This window comes from Mycteria americana, chromosome 3 (genome assembly GCF_035582795.1).
Source record: "Mycteria americana isolate JAX WOST 10 ecotype Jacksonville Zoo and Gardens chromosome 3, USCA_MyAme_1.0, whole genome shotgun sequence".
Taxonomy (NCBI): Eukaryota; Metazoa; Chordata; class Aves; order Ciconiiformes; family Ciconiidae; genus Mycteria; species Mycteria americana.
Genome location: NC_134367.1, coordinates 122,575,524 through 122,593,561, shown reverse-complemented (window position 1 = coordinate 122,593,561; position 18,038 = coordinate 122,575,524). Strand labels below are relative to the sequence as shown.

Here is an 18,038-nt window from a genome sequence, read left to right as displayed (position 1 = left end):
CTATCGCCACATTATACAGGCACTCATGCAAGAAATGTTGGATTCCACCTCAGTTTATCAAAATTTTGTGCATCCTAGATGTTTACATTTCTGTATTCAGAAGCAGGAGTTAATATTTTCCACCTAATCTCACTTTTATTAAGCTATTATTTTTATGGCCTGTTAAAAACGAATCTGCTCGGGATACTGCTAACTTTTTTTTCCTGGCTGCCTCCGTCTATTAGCATTTCAAAAGTATTTGTATTTAACTAAGCATCTCAAGTCTTAAGAGACTAGGAATTACATCTTTAGTCAGTTTATTAAACATGATGAAAGATTAGCTATCTTCGGTTCGTATGCATAAGTTCGTATGCAAATTCTTCAGAGATAACCGTGTTGAAAGCTGCATTATTTTTTAAACAGACACGACTCAGCCCCGGTTCCAAAAACATCTCTCTCCACCAAGGGAAGATAGATCCAAAGCACAAAACCAAGTGTAATTTTTCTTCTCCCGACTATTTCAGCAAAGTTCCCCCGTCCACGAAAGCGGGGAGCCAAGTATAACATTAATCTCATCCTTCTTTTTTATCTTCCAAGGAACTTTTAAGACAACAAAGTCTCTAAACCAACTCGCAAACTCCCGATCCTCCAAGTACTTTTACATTAAATTGTTTCTGACAGGGACATGCCAAATATTATTATTTTTCACACTGTGAACCACCTCCCTCTTTTGCAGAAATATTTCCAGCACTAGTTACAGAGAAAACTCTGACAGTAGTCATGACAATCTATTCCTACACAGAACTAGAAACGCCTCACTTATTTATTTCCCTTCTCCAAGAAGTTGCGGTTTATCACTTGACAGGGCTCCTTAGCGATGATAGCGATTTTTTTTCCATTCACTGTACGAAGGCTGCCATAAACAGGAATGAATTCCATGTCACCTTCTACAAGGAAATCCGGCGTTCCTGCTAATCACGGGCGCACGGAGAGAAACTAGAAGACTTGCTCCCCATTTCTGCAAATGAGCAATGCCCCTTGGAAAAGCCGCCTGGCTCCCAGGTTAAAGCCTGCAACCCGAGCTCGCCCAGACCTGCATAACTTGGGATGAGCCACGGGATCTCTGTGACTCAGTTTCTACTGGGGGAACAACAAAAAAAACCCAAAAGAAAAAAAAAAACAACAAAAAAAGAGGGCTGCACTTATCCACAGCGCAGATATTGTTGGGGGATTAAATTAATTAGCGACTGTAAAACATGTGGAGTTCTTCCAAAGGGAGACTTTAGAGAAGTGCAAAGTAATATAAATTAATCACTCCATTACATAGGCTGGCTCATTCCAGAGGAGGGTCTCAGCCACGCGGTCGTGACAATAGCGTATAAATAAGGATAATGGCCCATTATGACTTGGGCTTATACATTAGACACCATTGAGCTGAGAACGGACACTGCGGCATGGGCTGGGACCCGCTGATAATCCTTTTTTTAGTAGCTTTTATCTTTCTCTTCCAAGCTTGCCCCTGCCCCAACGTTCAAGTGAAACTTTCAGCCCAAATCTTTGCAAAATCGAGAACGCACGAGCAAAATTGAGAACACGCAAGCAAAATAATTTTGGGATTTCGAGGCTGCGCTGTAAGTTCCCATGATTTAAACTGGTTTTGCACCATTGCCTTTCTTGCTGGTCAATAGTTTCTAGTGCCAAAACCATGGTCCAGCTAGGGACTGATTCGACTCATGGCCGCATGACTGATTTAAAAGAAAAGAGGATTCAGCCTAGGGTACCCCTAATGCTGCACCACTTTAAGGGCAAAAGACCTTCTACAAGGAATGTTTTATCTTAACCCATGGCATTTGAAATACATTTCCTGACTTTTGTTTTGGTTTTGAAGCTTGTTGAGTACTCTGATACAAGCAGGGGGAAAAAGAAGAAGAAGAAGAAGAAAAGGGAAAAGGAAAGGAAGCAACAAAAACGTTTGTGTATTTAAATAATCCCAGAAGCGCCGATTGCCTCCCGTGACCTTTACCAGGTGCTTCATCCACTTGGGTGATGTGCTGGGCTGAAAAGCACAAGCCCCAGCAGGTACCAGCGCAACGGCCCCGTCAAAGGGAGGACCACATTTGATGAGGCCTCTGAAGCAGTTATTGACTTGTGTCATGGTGAACATCAAGCCTTAATAAACAAAAAAGCTACAGACAAAATTATTTGGTTAATGGCTAAATTGGAGAGTCAATATAAATAACATTACGTGCACTTATTACTGCAATCCAACAACAGCTGGGCTTTGAGTCAAGTTAACACTAATATGCAGTGTGGGAAACCACTGCCTTCTGCTTATATTAAAGAATAAAATGGATTTTTTTTGAGCATCAAGCATGTGAAAGGGGAAAAAAAAGAGGTCCTGGCCAAGGAACGGAAGGCTTGACCATAAGTACATAAATAAAAGAAATCACTTTCTATTACAGGTGATAAAAATTGTACTCTGCATCTTATATATATATCTTCTCAAAAGTTTTGTGAGCACAGCCCTCTTGTGGGCTCATTTGTGTCTGTGTAATAACTGGAGACGGGGAACGGCTAATTCCTTTAGCTGTTGGACGAACCTCCGCTCCTCCAGGCTACCAGAGAATTGGCTGCAGGTATAATCATTCACCCCCTCGCCCTGGAGGAACTGAGCTGCTGCCAGCAATTTGTCAACATAATTTGGGCTTATTGTTTTCCTTCTGAAGTTTTATCTTATTTTCTTTTCCTAAATTAAATACTTATTCATTAGAAAAAAAGTAATGCGTTATGTTTGAAATGTTCTTCAGATTCTTCTTAACTCCTCCCTTTTAAAAACCCTCCCCGACTCCTCTTGAGGGCAGTGACCCACCACGTTAGGAAATACTTGTACTCACCACAGGCAAGAACTCGAAGCGAAAAGGGGGCTGCCTCATAAAGTCATCGCATCTATCTCCTACAAACTGAACCCATCTATTTCGCAAGGATTTACTTTTTGCATAGTTTATCCTTCTAGTTGTTGACTGTACTGATGTCCCCAACCTCACTTGGGTAAAACACTCAATACGGCCGCTCAATACCTTAAGTGTATAATCCATAGTACCGATGCTGAAGCTAGAGCTCCATGATAGACAGACATTGTCTTTGCAGTCCACAAGCCTTATCCCACTTCACTTCTGGAGGGCATGGCTAGTAATAATCCTCAGGTAGCCTGGTCCCCATTCAGCATAACAGAAAGTTTTTGAATTCTCTCTTAATCGGGAAGAAAACCTCGAAAAATACGAATTGGTAAGCAGGACTAAAAATATACTTTGCTAATGTTAAAAATATAATGCCATGTTATTTCCTAGATTCCACACGCATACATTGTTTATTCCAATCTCTGCCCAGTGTGGACTTTCGGGGACCATTAAACCCACGGTCACGACTACCCTGATTTTCTGAGAGGACCCACTCATGGCTTTGCCATCTCCTCATGGGGCTAACCGAGGCTGCCAGCCAGCAGCCAGCAACCCCACCCAGCCTGCCAAAGCCACGTGGGGACATCACGCGCAATACAACCAAAACCAAGGGGGTCAGAATAAACAATACGTGCAGGAACCTCAAAATGCTGCAAAACACACTCTTTTTTAGCGCTGATAATTCTTCCGTAATCTGCTTCACGCAACCTGGATTCAGAGGTGACTTGTTTTTAATAGAACAACAACAAAGGCACAAACATCAAGTTCGGATGGAAAAGAGGTGTTCCAAGTCTAGAGAAATAAGGTCGTCGAAATGACAGACAGGCGATAACTCCGCCTGCAACTAAGCAGCACAGCGAGGGCAACTCTTGCACAGATGGAAACCTTTGCAGCATTAGAGGCGGCAGGGCCCATCGAATGAAGAAATTCTGCGTGGAAGTCTCGGCTCTGACCTGGATTCCCTTCCTAGCCCCAGAAAAGTCGTAAGCTTTCTATCTTTAGTTTCCCCTTATTTCAAATGAGGGTAAGACTCGTCTCTGACTCTTTGCAGCTGCACAGGAAAAATAAGATGTAAGCTGTCTTTATGCACGCAACATAGGACAGTTTCTGAGACAAACAGATAAAAGGAAATGAGAGCGGGTATCAATGTGAACACCACAGAGGATGGAAAACTGGAAATAAACAGGACTTTTGCCACTGATTTTCACAAGGCCAGGGTTTCAATGTTAGGCACAACTAACATTGCACAGTGCAAAGATCATCAAACCAACATCCACCAAACAACGCTAGCTCTCTCCATTAGCCCTGCTATCGCGATTCATTGCCGAACCTACCCAGGTTCGGAGAAGGAGCTAACATCTTTGTGCAGCACAACACCGGCTGCGTACCCACACAGGTACCTCCAACACAGCAGAGCTTTCCGCTCCACCCCATACCCTTGGAGTACGGAGGAGAAGAGGGCATGGCAAGGAGAGGAGAGGAAAGGGCCTGAGAGTCCTAAACAGGCTGAATGGAAAAGCAAACACGAGTGCAAAAGGACAGGGTGATAGCGCTTTCCAAAGGAAAAAGAATAATTAGAAGCAGCAAGCATAAACCGCAAAAAATAAAGGAGAATGAAATGGAGATCATCAGACTGGGTGGGACATAAAGACAAAAAGGAAAGGGAAAAAGCACAGCTCTTCTTTTCCAGGAGGCACCAAAGCCCCGTCAGTTCTGCAGGGGCAAGACTTTCGGAAAAAAACCCCATTCGTGTGCACACGGGTGCGTGAGTTCACCTCTACGCGGAGAGCCACCAGCCTGGGCTGCGTTCTGCCGGGAGCACAGTCCCACCACCTCCTGCACACGCTGAAATCAAACCTGCTGTGCTTGGGGAACCATCTCCAAAGTCCCTCTGTGGGGGACAGCGTGGGCAGATGGACTTTCTCTCTGAGAGGGGACTCCGCAGCCACCCAAAATCACCTCTGGCAACAAGGAAAGCAACCTTCTTTTGGGCAGCAGCAGGTTTAGACCTCAGATTTTGCTTCTTGCGTTGGTGGCTGCTGCACGTGGTAGCCGTGACGGATGCCCATGAAGCCTGAGCAGCAACTGTCTCAATCACACCATGCCTTACATTCGATTGACCTTACTCCATTCCTCATTTTTTTAATCTCAGCTCAACAGTAAACACCGCTTGCCCAGCCAGGTTAACCGAGCCAGCTGATGGCGATGCAGGGTTTTTGTCTCCCACACAACAAACATTGACTAGTACTTTCTATTTAGAGCAACCCTGCATTGTAAACCTGTCTCCTCCCTTTGATAAGAGCCGTATCGCTATCGCTAGATAGCATTAATCCCCATCCCTTTCTCGATAGAAGGAAACACAGCTTCGCGGTCAGGGTAGATAAAATCACTGCTCCGTGTAGATTTTTTTAAGTCGAGTATCGTACAGAAACATGCACAAAGTCGGCCCCAAACGACAGCACTGCCTCCTGAAGGCTGGTGCGCAGGGCCTTGAGGTGTGTTATTCCTCCTTGGCCCTACTGAATTTACTAGGACTGGAATATTTTCCACGTCTTTCTAGACCAGGAAAAAGGCCTTCAGAGACAAATAAGAGTTTCCTGTTCAATATTTCATGTAACGATTCCTCCAAAGGTGTAAACAGGAAAAACGCCTCGCCGCTTAGCCAGAAAATGAGCGTCTACCATCCCTTCCTTTTATTGCGTTTACGTGTTAAAAGTCATTTAGAAGGGGATCTGCCAGATGCCCAGGTCCGACTGAGACAGCGCAGGCTCTCGGATGGCTGGCTGAGATCCCGAACATGACCTGCCCAGCCAGATTTGGGTTGAGAGGGAGCCCTCAACCTCTCCCATCCCTCTCCCTCCCTCCCTACCAGGAGCCCAGCAGGCAGCCTCGGCGGGAGTCGGCGTTTCGGAAAGATCTGCACTTCACCCTGAACATCTGGGCTCAGGCAAACAGCGAGGCTTTACTTACAGCAAAAACCACATCTCTAAGCATTCCCCTTACAGATTTTTGGGAGTGGTATCTTTCGGGAAGACAAAATTAACCCGTCGGGGCATCCGCTGCAAATTTTTTTACATGCACTTAAATGCGGGCTCCCACTTCCAGCATCCCATCGGCCCAACTGAGGCTTCTTGGGGAGGGAAGGCACAAGCACAGCCCTCGCTCTGCAACAGCCATACTTCATTTCAGCTCCATCGCAAGCAAAAAACGCCAAGCGTATGTCACAACTATCAAATGGTCTTTTTAGCTAACTGACAACAGACGCCAATCGGAGTCAGCGTATTTTGATTACGGCGCATTGTTAGCAGGATTCAAGAGCCCGCTCGCCTCGTAGTGTTCTTCAACACTAAAATTAAATTGCGGTATAATTAGCTTCGCTCCAGCTACACCTTTCCGTCTGAATGGACGTGATACCTGCAAAGGCTGCGCTGGGTATAAAATGTGTTCCTGATTATAAAGCGTTTGCTTAATCTCGAGGGCGCCGCCTTGTTTTTTAAGGCTCTCTGCAAGTCACGCACTCTGGTACGTGCTGCCCGTTATCTCCAGAAGGCTTAAAACTGGAATCCCCGTGATTCACATTTTCCAACGCTCATGGCCAAACCCTTCCGCAGATCAGCTCCTCCACTTTCTACCATTTCACAACAAGCCGAATCTGCAGCGAGGCGGAAGCGGCCAAGCGGCCTGGCTCTGTGAGCCACATGCCAGCAAGCCGGCGGCCACAAAACACGCCAAGCCCGGGCCGCGGGAGCTGGAGGATGGCGAGCTCCAGGGGTGGTTCGCCAGGCTGAGGTGGCCGTGGCTCCCCACCGCCTCCACCCGCCCATTGAGGGATGGCTTGGAAGCACGTCTGGCTGCCAGAGCTACCCGTAAAAGTTGGGCTGAGAGGTCCCTGTGGCCTCGCTGCACCTCCCAGGGAGGTTTTGGAGTAGCCAGTGGGGCACATAGCAGCACAGGGCTCACGGCATGGCCCCATGTGGACCCATGCCTCAGGACGGACAGACCTCGGGACGGGCAGACCGTCCACCACCCTGCAAATGCTTCCAGTCAGCCCCCAGCTCTGCTCCTTCTGCAGAACTTACTGGCGGCACTGCTACTTACTCCATCCAGCATTTAAGTTTATCCCCTCCTTCCTTTAAATACATTTGAAAAGTGGTAATTACGCGGAAGATAGCGGAAGGGGCCAAAACCAAAGCACAAAGCCACCAAAAGCAACTTTCACCGTCAGCCTTTCGATTCAGCATAGCACTCCCCCGGGACACCAAACAGAAACGTTTTGCTTTCTTTACACTATTTTCTTTAAACTACCCATCGAGTGAAATAATTCATTACTTTAACGCATCACTTCTTATTCTTATATATCTCCTACACCTTGCTATCACCATATGACATATAAATTAAGGTATCAACCCTACCTGATAAGGGAGAAGGAGAAGTAGAAAATCTCAGCTCACGAGCAGCTCATCGTCTTGCCCCAAAACCTCAGCGACAGACCTGGGAAGAGCATCCGCATCTCGTGCCGTCAGCAGAGCGGCGTTCCCCACCCCTGCCCCTCCAGCATCGCTGTATCAGTTCTCACCCGAAGGATCTCTCAAACACTTGTCACTGCGGACGAAACCCCGGCTCGATGCACACACATGCATTTAAGAACAAAATTAATCCTCCCTGCACGTACTAGTCATGTGCATACCCTCGCTCCGGCTTTAAGAAAAAATAGTAATAAAAAAGAGATCCCTCACGGGGGTTATACGAATGTAGCAATACACAGTCGTACATACCATACTTTTTCTACAAAGCCGTGCCACAAAGCACTGCCACCGGCCTCACGGACATGGGAAAAGCACGACGATGCTCCCGTAGTAGGTGGAAGCCACAAACTGGTTTGTGCAACAGAGAGAAGGGCCAGGAGCCTCCTGAGGTAACACAGCCGCAAAATCCGCCAGGCCAAGCCAGGCAAAGGAGGGAACGGCTTGAGCACGGCAGCCACGCTGCCTCTGGTGTGCACGGGCAGCGTGCTCCGGGCATCTCCTCCCGAGCGTCCGTGCAAACACTGGGCACCTCATCCCGAGCACCCCTGCAAACAGCGGGCAGCACCGGGAAGCTGCCTGCTGCTGACTTGCCCGTGTGCTTGAACGGCTTCTGTCCCCGTCACTGTCACTCTCCCGCTGCGGTGATGCCCAGCGGCGTCACTCAGCTGCAGAGCCCCTGTGTCAAGCGCTGCCCAAAAAGCCTGCACGAACACGAGCAAAGGAGAGAGCCAAGTCATGACTTCAAACGACCTTGCGGTGACACGGCTGTACCCATCACCGAAACACAGCCGCGTCCAGAACGTAGCAGAACTACTCCCCCATAACACTGCACAACAGTACGCAAGAGAAATTTTATAAGTTACAAGGGACGTTCCCCTCATCAAAAAATCTGGCCAACTCCACCCATGCAAGGTACCTCCGTGGCGCAGGGGGGAGTGGAGGAGCTCGGGGGCCAAGGCCACCGTGGCACGGCACATCCCTGTGCCTGCACCCCGAGGAGAAGAGGGGTTGTCTGCACTGGCTCAAGCCTAAAACCGAAGTGCCACCTACTGAGTCTACAGCAATCGCGTCCTCCCGGGAGGGTTTCTAGCAAGGGGCTGGCCACAGTTAATACTTAGCTTGCCGGATTAAGCCAAGTCTCGGCAAGCAGTCACCATGCACACCAGAGCAAGCGCCTCGGGTTGCTGCCGATCATCGGCGAGCAGGTGATATCCCACCTGAGACCAGGGACATCTCTGCACACCCCACCCCAACACGATGGGTAGCGAAGGGACAGCCAAGTGAGGGGTCAAGACTTTCACGTCCGTGGATAAACCACAGCTTGTGCTGACAGAGCTTGCCCTGGTTCAGCGCAGGGTAAAACGCCGATGAGACAAATTCCTTGTGTGCCAGGCTTCAGACATTCGTTTCTATCATTTCTATTTGCACAGACGGCCGTAGTCCTGCAACCCCGGCAAACGGGACGGACAAAGCCACGGAGTTTTTAATCTGCTCTTCCCCTCTCCTCCCGAGAGCTACGCAGCCTTAAATGGAGCTATTTAAAGCCAGCGTTAAAAACACCGGCGATGACCTGACCTCCTCCGTAACTACAAAACCGGACCCAAACCTAAAGACCAAATGAATGAAAAGAAAATTACAAGGTAAAGTTTGCATTCCCTGAACGTGTGCCAGCTGCAAGAATCTTAGATTACATCGATGCAGCTTTCCAAATTTTAAATACAATCATTTTCTGTATTAAGGGCCTAGAAACCCTAATGGAGGCATAATTAGGCATTGATGCCATGCCCATACGAGAGAAGCTTGAAAAACTTAAATAAACTGTGAATGGCAGGATTAATACCGCAGCTTTTCATTTTGTACAGCTGTTTGAATACAGTACACTGCCTGTGATGGTATCAGCTGTTGCTTTACTCTTTGTCAGTATTTCTCAAGTTAAAACAGACAGTTCTTTTAAGCAAATGAAGAATTACCCCTCTTATTGTTGGCCTGTTTATTTCAGCAAAGAGGGTCTGGATGCATATTTGCTTTACATTAAAAAAAAAAAAAAAAAGAAAAAGAAAAAGCCAAACTGCAAATAAAATTAGCTGGCCAAATTCAAAGCCCGGTGACGCTAATAAGAGAATTCTAATTTACTGTGATGGCCCTTCTTGACGGAGGAGTAAGTAATGCAGTTTTGGAGATCATCTGCACAAGTGGGAATATCATGTAGATGCCTGGAGAGTCCTTGAGAAAATAGCTCACCTCGGCCCTGATTGAAGAGGAAAGACAATACTTTGGTGAAATAGAATTCTGTATTTCTAGGAAAGGCTCCAATAGCAAAGTGCTTACTAATGCAAGAAGCCTTGTAAATTTTATTATGAATGGAATGGGCAACAGCAGGAGTGTGACACGGCGCAGCATTTGCACACACGGCTGAGCCAGTGAAAAGTAAATAAATAGGTTACTTATAAGCTCTAGAAGACACCCGAAAATACCTCTAACAAGAACTCAAGCTAGGGGAACTCCAAGCAAGAATATAAAACAGCTTCCAAAACTATCTTACCGTTATTTTTTTTCCCAGGTAAATTAGTTCTCCTACAAGTTAATTTTCAGTCCCTGGTTTTATGGTTGGAAACATCAGCCGAAAAGAGTTAATCTAGATTTCCTCGCTGTCTTTAAAAAATGGCTTATCAGTGGAAGAAACTACCTAGGCAGGGAGCGTGTCGGGAGAGCAAATCACCATCGCAAAAGAAAACGCTCAGGTTACTGGGAGGAGGACTGATACCAGCGGGGAGCCTAATGCCGTGTTCACCTGGGAAATGCGGCCCCCAAACCGCAGCCCCCCCGGACGGGGTGCAGGCAGCTCTCCCCCTGCCTCAAGCCCGGCTGAGCCCTTGTCCGTGCCACCTCGGCCGAATCCAGCCCCAAAGCCCTGGCATCGTAAAGCTTTCCTATTTTTTCCCAGGCAGCGTTAAAAACAGTATCGCTCTTGAGCTGCAGGAGCAGAAGGAGAGGAGGGTGCGGAGCCAGCCTGCTCTCTGCAGCCCCGGCCGGGGCGACGACGAACGCCAGCAGTTAAGTGCTGCTGCGGAGAGGACTATCCCTAATGAAAAGCCTACCTAAAGCTTGCGGGGAGCCCGTGCCCAGCCGGCCAAACCTCTCCAGAGCGGCGGGCACGAGGCCGCCAGGACGCTCGGGAAAGACAAATTAACTAAAAGTTAATGTGGATGTTCTCATTCAAAAGAAAAGTGGCCTACTCCAAAGGGGATTAGGCTAAAGTGAACTAAGGCCACTTTACTTCTGAATGAGAGCATCCACACAATAGTGCAATGCACTTTAACTAATGCACTTTAATTTTACACCCAATCAATTTGTCTTACCTCTCCTGAGTGTCCTTGTGTGGACAAACCCAGAGATTCATCGAGTTTTGAGGCCAGGCGGGAACCATTAGATCAACCCATCTCACTCCCCGTGCGTTATGGGCCATTGCCTTTCACAGTTATCCCTTTATTGATCCCCAAAACTCATGGATGACTAACATATAACCTCCGACGGGGGGGAAAAAAACATTTCTTCCACAGGGCGCCCGGCCTGGATGTGAAGACGCTTGCAAAACAAGAAGCCACTTGTAAAACAAGAAGCCACCATGACTTTCGGCAGCCTGTCCCGCCGCCGGCAAAAGTAAGAACGGCCAAATTTGGGCACAAATCCATTTCTTTCCATCCTACCTTCCCCATGCCCCGTAAGTTAGCAAGGAAATGGCAGTCTCTACTTTTAGATCTCTCTTCTTTTTTTTTTTTTAATTGCAAACAGGCCCTTTGCTTTCAGGACAAACTCAGATTTTTTTTTTTAAATTCACCTCACCAATGTTTAAATTTTCAACATTTGCCCAGACGTCTACTGATGAATCTCAAACCCCCTTTTCCAAAATCCAGTAACCCCCAGAAACCACTCACCGCCTGCGCTATCGCCTTTGGTACGTGCAACGACCCACGTAAGCCTGAAATCTCTGCATCGCTCTTCAACTCTTGGATATATACGCCCGAAAATAAATAAACGAAGCCACAACGGCAACAACCAGCGAGGCAATGGGGATCCCCCGTGCCAGCAGCCCCCTCGCTAGCAGAGACCAGACCCCACCACTGCCGCAGAGGGGCTGAAGCTTGCCAGGGACCTCACCTAAATTAAAAAAAGGAGTCCCGAGGACACCGGCCTGCAGGGATTCTGCTCTCACCTATGCTCCGAGGCTGGGTTACATCTCTTTCTTTTTCCTTTTGAAGGTAGTAAAAGGGAAAACGCAACCACGCCAAGCATGCCAAAGAAGAGCTGAACCAACAGTCAGCAAGTTGTCTGTAAGTCCCATTACAGAATATCAGCGGTGGGTTAGATACGGGGCCGTTCAGCAGGGACAGAAATCCACTCAAACAAGGCAAAACACAAAACGTGCGCCCTGTTAGAGTTACCCTCTTCAAATACTGCTGCGACTGCAGGAAAAAAACAAATATAAACACTAATTTCCCAATTTGCCGTGTGAGTCAAAGCCTGCTCCGAGCAACCGAGCATCAAGAAAGGGAGGTAACACGCCGAGGACACGGGGTGACACTGCAGCGCGCCCCAGCCTCTCCTCCGACCCCCACCAGGAAACAATTCAAGAAACCTTCAAAAATTTTCATGACCAGAAACAACCCTGCTCTTTACTTTCTCAAATTTGTTTAGCTTACACAAGATAGCTCCTAACTGCACGCTGATGCGCCCAAAAAACCCCCAAATGCAGAAATGCAAAACAACAACAACAACAAAAAGAGATTCCCTAATTTAAAGAAGCTGTGCTGGATTTTCGCTGCTTTTTAAAGCAGTGTTTATCAGCACGACCTACACTTACTCGTTTTGATTAAGTGCGATATAATCTGATTTTTTTTTAAGCGCTAACATTGCCCGCTCCGGGCTGCAGTAACCCTTCCGCGTGCAGAGCCCATTACCTTTATTGCTACCTGTGGACGAGCAGCCAAGGAAGCCTCAAACCCTCAGCCATAAAGATTAAATTTAAGGCAAAACTCATTTTTTCACAACTTCTTTGCAAACCTCCAAGTTACCGCAAAACAACAAGCAAAGACGCCGTGAGCTCCCGCTTACGGGAACGCCTTGGGATATGCTCGCAAATGTTTAGGACAAGTTCCAGGGTTACCTGGGGTTTAAACTCAGCTCTGTCAGGTTTGATATTGAAAAGGATGCAAAAAATTAGGGAATTAAACTATCCTTCGCAACAAAAGGTAACTTCAGTTTGAAAAACTTTACACGGAAGTTAGGCCTGAGCACGCAACTTAAGGAAGTCAGCAAATATTATACCCAGCTGTAAGGACGGCTACGCTTAGGCTCTTGAATGATTTTTTAAAAACTCCAAAAACCAAATCCCAGCAAAGACTCTAGAATTGAAATGAAATCATAAATGAAAGAAAATATACTCAATCGCATATCTACTTAACAATGTATTTACTTGCTTAAAGAAACGGGAGAGCAAAGCAAACCTTATTTTGCTAATATGATTTCAGCCACAGTGTTTCGGATAACAGGTCCAGAATATAAATTAACGTGTTTTATCTCTACATTAAATAGTCTGCCAAACTCGGGCACGGTAACAGCTCCCAAATATCACAGCAAAAAAAAAAAAAAAAATTACCCCAGAAAAACCGAAAAAGGAGTCACTGGCATAAAGTCAGAGGAAGAAAATTAAATTTTGAGTCTTGTAAACGTTATTTTATTGGTCCTCCTCAGAGTCCTACTTCGCCGTAACTCTTTTATTATGCAGAAATGAATTCTACCTTGCACCCTCTGCACCGCATCTATTATTTTGATGCCTCTTCCTCCAATATGGGAGTACGTATACTGCAGGCAGTAATATTCTTAGCTCTCCCCACTTAAAACCATATATGGTTCGAAAAAACCTGTGAAGTCTCCAAGTAAAATAGTATTTCTCAGTAATTTTTTTTCCCCTGAGGCATTATTTTTGTATTGGCTGCAAGGTATAGCTAATATATTTGAAGAATTTGGGAAAGTTAGTCTAGTCATAACTGGTCGATGCCCTAAACAACCCATCCACCTTCAGATATGCTATACATTGCATTCCAGTTTATGATTCTTTCTTTGTAAAGAACACATTTTAAGTAATTTTCCCATTTTAAAAAAAGCTGCTGTCTATCCGCATTTTGTTTAGAGAAACTCTGCAACCGCGCACATTAAAAAAAAATCTATTGCAACATAAATAGAAGTGTTGCTTTATTATATTCATATATATATATGATATACTATCACCCAAGAAGGGCCATCTAAAACGCCACAGTTGCAAACATTTAAGACTGTAACAAAAATGACTGAGACTCTAGTATCAGTTTACTATCCTTCAACAATTTCCCTGACAGTGGAGTCAAATAATGTTGAATTATGGACCTTCTTACAGGAAGTCTTATTTCATGTTCATTTTTTGATCATTTCCCTCCTAGTCCCTATAGGAATTTGGCTCTTTGCCGATTTGCCTTTCAAAGTTTCTGCGCACGTATCTGGCTTGTGCATTATTAAATTACAATTTTTGTCAAGTACTACTACCGTGGAATTGCTCAACAAGTTTATTTTACGTAAGAAAATACTCTTTTGTCTCTATAAAATCTATCTTATGCTGCTAATGCACTTTATTTAAATGTGGTGGCTACCTTATACCGCGTTTTCCTTAATGGGCTTTCTAAAGGCTTTCTCTAGACACGCTCTCGTAGAGGAATTTCACAGTTCGGACTAGAGCACCTGGGTGCCAAGGTGATGTGGCTTCAAGAAAACTGCCCCACGGTAACAGTTTAGGATTACCTAAGAAACTGCATTTCTGCTATCTGACTACAAACAGTCTTTGGGGTTTTTTTTTTTTAATCGGAGGGAGTTTTCCCAGCCGCACCACACAACAGCTGTGTTTTAAATCTTTCCGGGCTCCCACAAACATTCGAAAATTTAAACATGCAAATGTTTGAAAAGCTAATGATTAAAAAAGGTTTATTTTGAAACTTTGAGGATGGGCGCAATCCTTCAGCTAGGCTTTTTAAAGTCCCAGGGCCCGGTTGATCTCGAGTTCAATTATCCCCAGCAAAAACCCCAAAGTCCTGCCTCGTACTTCTGGAGCCGTCACGGTAAACAACAACTCTGCAGGTCCCACCCTGGCAGGCAGCGGGGTCACGCCCGTGGGAGAAGGATGCTATTTTAGTGACCTATTGCCACGGAGCTAGTTAAATCACTGAACAATGGTTAGTGTTATGGGGCTTTACTTTGCAAAATCTAGCATTAGTGTCATTGCTTTCCATTAACCGGGGGACGTAAAGGCCCTGGCATTGAGGGGCCTAGAAGGAAAGAATAAATAAGGGGAAACCAATAAATTTAAAAAAAAAAAAAAAAAACAAACCACCCTGTTAACTGTAACCTTTACTACCACAATATAAGGAAATGTAATTAAATCCATAATAAAAGCTTTTACATACTTACTCTTTTACTACTCTCAAAAGCACAACCGTGGGCAGGCTGAGGGGCGGCCGGCCGGCCGGGCGGACGGACAGCCCTCCCCGGCAGCCAGCCCCTCTCTCCCGCCGCCCGGCCCTGCGCACCCGCGCTGCCGAGGGCCGCGCAGCCATAAAGGCGCAGCGCGGAGGGACACCCTAATTAGCCGCCCCAGCGACAAGCGCTCAACACCTTATTACTTAACCATTAGGGCCCAGATACTGCCGGCCTCGCCGGGGCCGGGCTTGGCACCGGAGTTCAGCGGGGACGCGGGCGGCCGCGCATCCCCCGCGCAACCTCCGCGGCCCCCCCTTGCGCCGCCCGCCCGCCCGCTCTCCGCGGGTTGTGTCCGCCGCCTCGTCGGCCGGGAGGAGAGGGGGGCAAAGCGCCTTTTTGCGCCTTTCCCCCTTCGACGGGGAAAGCAAGGGCCCGCTCCCCGCGCAGCTCCGCGGGTGCGGAGGGGTAGCGGCGGCGGGGCTGCGCGGCCCCCTGCCCGGCCGGGAGCCGGGGCACCCCGGGGAGGCCGCCCGGCTCCGCGGCTGGCGCAGCGCCCGCGCAAAGCCGGAGGCGCCGGGGCTGAGCCCCGCGGCGGTGCGCGGCCGGCCCCGCGCAGCGGGAGAGGGGCCGGCGCCGGGCGCGCAATGTCCGCGCTCCTGGCGAAAAGAAAAGGGGACGGACGGACGGACGGACACACGACCCCCTCCCCCCGACAACCCCAAAACTATAGCTTCATTTCTTTAGCTTTCACTTTAATAAAATAATGATTCGTTGGGAAAATGGGGTATAAATCTTCATTTTGGAGGCAATTAAAGTGTTGATTTCATTCGTGCCCCTGAGCGATTCTTGTAATTTGCTCAAATAGCTTTATGTACCCAGCACTCCAGAGCTTTTAGAAACCCATTTTCTAGTTAGACTTGTTGGATTACAATTTTGATTCAACAGCAGCGAGCCCAGCTTCCCTCAGCTCGACCCTCGCTGTAGGGCGACCCTCGCTTTAAGGCGTTGCACGGGGCCGCCGGGTCCCCCGAGCATCTTCCCCGGCCCCCGGAGCATCTTTCCCGGGCCCCGGAGCATCTTCCCCGGGCCCGGCCCGCCGGGCATCTCCCTGCCGCGCCGCCCTCCGCCCGCCCCGCGAAGCTTTTCCCCTTCGCAGCAAAACTGGGGGGGGGGGGGGGACACGACAACAAACAACCCCACATATGTGCACATAAACCCCTTTTTAAAAGTTCATGCCTTCCTTCAAGCCTGCCTGCCCCCTGTCACGGCACTACCGGCAGCCCCAGAGCCTTTGGCAGAGAGGAGAAAATATTGAAGATCCTGCCCACGCTGCAATGCACCGCACCGCACCGCACCTTTATGGGGGTAATCTATAAAATAACTCCTGGCTGACAGTGCTGGTGATAATGGCAAAGCGGCTGAGGAAACTCCTGTCTGCTTGACTGCGCCTTGCTTGAACAAAAGGAAACCTCCAGAGTCGGGAGCTGATTGCTCCTCAGACTGTATTTACGAAGCTGATCATCAAGAAGAAATAACTTGGGGGTTTTTAGTCGGGGATTTTTTTTTTTTTTTTTTTTTTTGCCTAGGGTCCCCTCTCTCGCAGCCAAAGCGCTGCTACCCCTCGGTTGAGAGAACCGGGAAAAAAACCCGCAGTTTTAGCCAACTCGGGGAAAAAAAAGCCAAATCTCGGCCACTTCCATCATCCAGGAGCTTAATTTAGCTCTGGGCACCTCCTGAATTCGCCCCAAACGCTCCCATTAAAAGGCAAGAATCCCAGCCTAAGCCCAGCGGAGGGGACGGAGGCAGGAGAAGGGGAGGGGAGAGGGGAAAGCCGGCTTTCCCAAGTCATCCCCATTTCCCACATCGGCTACAGCCAGCAGTAAGGTTTGAACCATCCCAGACAAAACCTGCACACCGTCAAAGCCACGCAAGGCTTTGCTGGCTGCGTTTTGGGGTTTGGATATTTTGTGGTTTGTTGTTGTTTTGTTTGGTTGTTGTTTTTTTTTTAAAGAGAGAGGTTGAAAACTTGAAAGCTCAAGGAAAATAATTTAAAACCTGGGTCCCGTTTTATTTTCTCCCCCCTTTTTTTTTCTATTAAGTAAAATAAAATGGGCGCATTTGCAGCAGGCAGGCGTGCACAAAGCAATGTTCACTGAAGTCTAAAAGCATTCGGCCAAGGAAAACTGACAAGACGGACTAATGAACCGTAGAGACGGGAAGAAAATAGCCAGTATTTGCTAGATTTCAAACCCTCTCTGTCTTCCCCGGACCACCTATCTCGGATTTTGTTATTATTTTGGTAAACGGCTCCAGCCATTCCTTTCCTAAGCCACCAAGAAGCCAGCGATTCACGGATACCACTTCTATTATTGTAAAGGGTAAATAAAATAAAGACAAAAATTAAAAGCGACAAGAACCAGGTCGAGTTTGCAGGCGATGCTTTTACAAGCTCATCTCGCCAGGTCGAATCCGGGAGCAAGCCTTAATGAAGCAATAATAGCCACATTATTCAAAAATTTTCATTTCGATGGAAATTTATCTAAAAGGGACTTAATCATATGCAAATAATAAAAGGAGGCGTAGTGACCCAGCGAGCGATCTGCATACAAATTTCAGCGTGTGCGGCGTTGGCGAGATCATACCTGATCTGTTAGATTTGCTGATCTTGTTATGTCTTCACTGTCCGATTTTGATCCGCCCTCTCTATCGTCTATGACCAAATCGATAGGCATTTTTCCTTTCAAACAGCTAATATACCGGTGGCAGAAATTGTCACATAATTCGTGTACCTACATTATGACAGAGGTTAAAGAAAAAAAAAAAAAAAAGACAAAAAAGAGGAAAAAGAAAAAAAGGGGGGGGGGGGGGAAGAAAATATAATCAGGAATACGTAAGTACAATTGACAAGTGCAACCAGTCTCCCCCCTTCACCCCTGTGACATCAAAAGTCCTAAATAGGGGAAACACACTGCAATTATCCCCCCGAGACCTCTAGACGCATCCAGAATTAGGAATAACTTTCTTTTCTCGCAAAATAGAGATATCCCAGAAAATTGACAGTGACAAGATGATT

At 47.2% G+C, this 18,038-nt stretch overlaps 1 protein-coding gene across 5 annotated transcripts in view; it reads right to left on the bottom strand.

Moving 5' to 3' along the window:
- The window catches only part of MEIS1 (Meis homeobox 1), a 110,377-nt gene that overhangs the window by 85,170 nt on the left and 7,169 nt on the right, over positions 1-18,038 (bottom strand). For 4 of the 5 annotated variants that reach the window (XM_075496855.1, XM_075496859.1, XM_075496856.1 and 1 more), the window contains exon 6: positions 17,608-17,754. The exons of the other annotated variant lie outside the window; for it this stretch is intronic. In XM_075496855.1, the coding sequence (XP_075352970.1) occupies positions 17,608-17,754 (147 nt within the window). The remainder of the gene's footprint in view (positions 1-17,607; positions 17,755-18,038) is intronic. 5 annotated transcript variants of the gene reach the window in all.